Below are 4,379 nucleotides of genomic sequence, written 5' to 3'. Positions count from 1 at the left end.
ACACACACACACACACACACTCCTGGAGGTCTGCTCGATTAATCGAAGGCTTGCGAGCAGCGGACGGCTTGCGCCAGAGGCTTGCGAGCAGGCATGTGCTTTTATTTGCCTCCCTCTCGCTTCCGGGGGGAACTTCCGGTGAGTTGTGACTCGCGGACAGTAAAACATCTACAAAACAGGCTACGTGCATACGATACAAAAGCCAATCATAACGACCCCTGGAGTTTTCCATTCTAAGGTAATCAAAGTCTACTTATTACTACTAGAAACCCAGTTCTCTGTTACTACAATACCACGCTTCTCTCACTTCATCCACTCGCTCAGCCGATCTACGGCGGGAAGTTAAAAATAGCTTCTGCTCTCTACGTCTTGCACCAAAACAAGCACAGCCTCTCCCTTCCTCCACAGTTCAGAGTTCACACTACGAACAGTAGTGCCGCAGCAAGTGATTTGGCAGGTTGCGAGCAAGTCATGGGAGCCAAAGCAAATCATGGGAGTCAAGAGATTTGCCGGGTGCGAGCAAGTCAAGGGGCACAAAGCAAGACATGGGACGCAAAGCAAGTCTTGAGACTTGCTGTGCTGCGAGCGAGATTTGAGACTTGACGGCCGCCCGCAGCTCGCAAGCCTTCGATTAATCGAGCAGACTCCAACTCTACCGTGCAGTGACACTCTGAGCGGGGTCTCTCTCTCTCTCTCTCTCTCTCTCTCTCTCTCTCTCTCTCTCTCTCTCTCTCTCTCTCTCTCTCTCTCTCTCTCCATCTTTCTCTCTCCTCTCTCTTTTTCTGACGTAAGTGGCGAAGCGGATTGCTAGCACGGAGGGGAGGATGAAGGGGTCTGACACGAGTGGCTTCGCGGATTGCCAGTTGGTATGGACTGAAAGCTTAGGCTAGACTCAACTTATCATGCTTATGATTTGATTTGATGAATTGACCAAGTGATTTGAGGTTTGTGACTTGAACTAAGGGCTTGCGAGCACGAGTGGGTTTGCTACCGGGGTACGGTTCTAACAAACACGCGCACACACACACACACACACACACACACACACACACACACACACACACACACACACACACACACACACAAACACACGCACTCGCACGCACACACACCCCAAGCAGTCGGCGATGAAACTAATCTCGCGTCGCCTAATGACGTAGCCCATCACGAGCTACGCGGCAAAGCGAGCCCGCCACGGCCGCGGACAAAGGCCTAAAATAAAGAGAAAGTGTAATAATCTTTGTATACACGGTCTTTGAATGCACTTCAATGATAATTACCAAGATCTTTACGATAACTGGATAACTTAAAGTTAAACGGATATCCTGAACTTCTTCAACCCCTTTGAACGGAACAAGACCTCTGTTGACTTCCGGTAAACTCCCCCAGAGGCCCGGATTGGTTCTTGTTGTTTAGCCTAAATGTTTAATGTTTATGCAATGGCGGCCTTCGAAATGTCATTTGACTTGGTACTTCGTGACTAGTGTCTAATTTCTTGTATCCCCTGATGTGAGTAGCTTATATTTGCAGACATAGTTGTTGTATTTACTGGCTCAGTTTTCTTTCTCTTGTTTGGATCAAACACGTCTCAATGAGAGGTACAGGGCCCTTTGTTGAAAATTTAATCGAGACTGGACTTTTAAAATATTTTTTGTCGGCGCGCCTTTGCCTCTGCTAGCCAATTGCATTGTCGGCGCGCCTTTGCCTCTGCTAGCCAATTGCATTGTGCCATGGTTTCAGTTTTAGTTTCAGTTTCGCATTTCCCCATAAAAGTAGGTCTAGATCTAGATCTAGAGGAAGCAGGTCATATCATCATTGTCGTGTTACTGAAACGAGCTTCTAGATAATCTAGGTCTAGACTAGCCTATAGTTTAGATTGTTAGATTCTAGATTCTAGATCTAGATCTTCTAGATCTAGATCTAAATAGATGGCACTCCAGTTCACTGGTTATCTGGCTCCCCAGTCTGAAGTCAAAGTAAGTAGATCTAGCTTAGTAGGGTGGGGTGGGCCTGGGGAAGTAAGATGGAGAGAGAAAAAGTAGGCTGCGGTTATAATAACCGTTATTCGTACAAGTCCGAACCCGCCCGGAAGTTCTCGCAAGATCAACTCCTCCCCTCTTCTTTCTCTCTCTGTCTCTTTCTGAATACTGTCTATCGGTGTGGACGATCAAATTGACCAAAACAAAGTTAAAAAATGATGTTAAAACACAAAAGTAAATTAATTTGGTTGTCTACAAAAAGATGCTACGGCTAGATCTATATTTAACTTTTCGAATCGAGCCGAACTACGCGGGTCGCCATTTTGTTTTGCCCGGAAATTCTCGCGCTACTCCTCTCTCTCTCTTTCTCTCTCTCTCTCTCTCTCCACTGCCCACAGACAAAATTGTACGCTTTTAGTAGGCTACAGTTGTAATGGAACGTTTGTTCACGGCACAGAATTCTACAATTTTTCCTCACAGTGTAGAATTCTATGGTTTAGGGTGAACGCAAAATTTGGTGAACGCGCACCGGGTGAGAATAGCCACAAGACTCGCCTGCACTATTCTCACTCCGGGTGAGAATAGAGGTGGCCTAATTGTTTACTTTCTCGTGATTAATTCTCGGGGAGGACTTCCGTAGCCGTAACGAGGGACCACTCTGAATTCTATGATGATGAATATCAATGGCCATCAAAATCAGTACGGAAGGTCTAAACTTTAGACTAAAGCCAGTATGATGTCACTAGATATTTAATTTAGATCTAGATCTACCTACCTACAAATGATGAAATTGCCGTGGTTTCTGTATTCTTACTTAATCCCAACGCAAAGTTTTGAATATCCAGTCGGGGAAGCATAGAGCCTTGTCTAGATCTAGAATCTAGATCTAGATCTAGATCTAGCTAGGCGCGGCGGGAATTAAACGCGAGAAGTAAACAATTGCCGTCAGAACAACTGTAGTTAGTTGTCCGTACAATAGTGCGAGCAACTGTAGTTTTAGTATCCTTACAATTGTGCCAACAACTGTATTTATTTAGTGCGAACAACTGTCTGTACAATTTTATTGTGCTCTATGCGAATAACTAACTAGTTATACATACGTACAATTATTCGAATTGGTTGTTAGTGTGCTTACATTTGCCTAGATCTAGATCTAGTATTTTAGTCTAGAGGTTCTAGTGGTGGGCAAGGACTTACATTTTCAAGAAGGAAGAGGCTAGCCGTTCTTGAATGATGGCTAGACTGCCAGGCTAGCTGTACGGCTAGACTGGTTGGCTAGCCGTACTTAAGTACAGCTAGACAGCCGGGCTAGCCGTACTTATTCTTAAAAATATGATGGCTAGACTGACCATAAAAAAATATTCCTACTGAATTGTAAATATAAAATGTTTAGTTTGCAGTACACCTAAAGTATAAAATTTGTATTTGAGATGAAACCAGGTGCCTTTAAAACCCTTAGAGTGCTGACTTCTTTCCCCTTATATTTTCCCTCTGTGCTGAATTTATTTTGGAAAAACGCCAGATTTGCACATATGTTGTTTTTTTGCTAATAACTTTATTATTTGTCAAAATTTCTAATGAAGATAAGAATGAAAGTTCTTTGTGAATATGTTCAGCAAAAAGTATTTTGTGAAGTTATTGTTGTAGTATAGTGGTGTTGGAAATGACTGAATAAAAACTGCTGGTTCATTAGATCTCTAGATCTAGACCAGAGTCTAGATGCTTCGTAGGCCTACGTTATATTCCACAAAGTGTTAGCTCTAGCATCAATACCCTCGAAATCATCTTCCAATTCAAGTAAAATACGCAGAACATTTTGGTTTCATCTGAACCTGATGCGACACTATTTTCATGTTCGTCACGGGTCGCAATCGCGAATTTTCCGACTTCACTATCACTCGACTTTAACGTGAAACAAAATACTCCTCGCTCCTCGATCGAACCCAGTGACAAGGAAAATGGCGGCCTAAATAACCTACCAGCCAGCAGTATAAAAAAATTAGTACTTTTCGTTCTTTTCGTACATCGCGTTTTATACTATGCCAATGTCCGGTCGCGATCAGCATTTTACGGAAGTTCGGGCCGTCGCGACCACCGCGATCAGCACTCTAAGGGTTAATAACAGTGCATGTATTTTAAACCTCATATATGTTTTCTAATGTTAATAGGGCCCAAGGTAAGTAAGTACGGCTAGACTGGCAGGATAGCCGTACGTACGGCTAGACTTCTTGGCTTAAGTACGGCTAGACGGCTAGGCCAGGCTAGCCGTACTTAATATGGCTAAATTGTAAATGAAATTTTTAGTTTGTAATGCCTAAAGTATATTTGTATTTCAGACAAAACCAAAAGGTGCCTTACTGACTTGCATTTATTTAAACCTGAATATTAGATCTAGATCTT

The 4,379-nt window shown here is 43.3% G+C and overlaps 1 protein-coding gene across 5 annotated transcripts in view; it reads left to right on the top strand.

Annotated features, from left to right (window-relative positions):
• LOC101844973 overlaps positions 1 to 4,379 on the top strand; it is a 37,519-nt gene that overhangs the window by 665 nt on the left and 32,475 nt on the right. Inside the window, exon 1 of one of the 5 annotated variants that reach the window (XM_005091383.3) lies at positions 1,413 to 1,509. The exons of 2 other annotated variants lie outside the window; for them this stretch is intronic. Coding sequence is in view for 2 of the 3 variants with exons in the window: in XM_035973719.1 (XP_035829612.1) it covers position 1,976 (1 nt within the window). In the remaining variant the exon portion in view is untranslated. Of the gene's footprint in view, positions 1 to 1,412; positions 1,510 to 1,766; positions 1,977 to 4,379 lie in introns of those variants that run through there. 2 more of the 5 variants (XM_035973719.1, XM_005091382.3) reach the window with 2 other exon arrangements.

Source organism: Aplysia californica, unplaced genomic scaffold (genome assembly GCF_000002075.1).
Source record: "Aplysia californica isolate F4 #8 unplaced genomic scaffold, AplCal3.0 scaffold00029, whole genome shotgun sequence".
Classification (NCBI taxonomy): domain Eukaryota; kingdom Metazoa; phylum Mollusca; class Gastropoda; order Aplysiida; family Aplysiidae; genus Aplysia; species Aplysia californica.
Note: the sequence above shows the minus strand (reverse complement) of the source record. Positions and strands in the feature narration are given on the sequence as shown.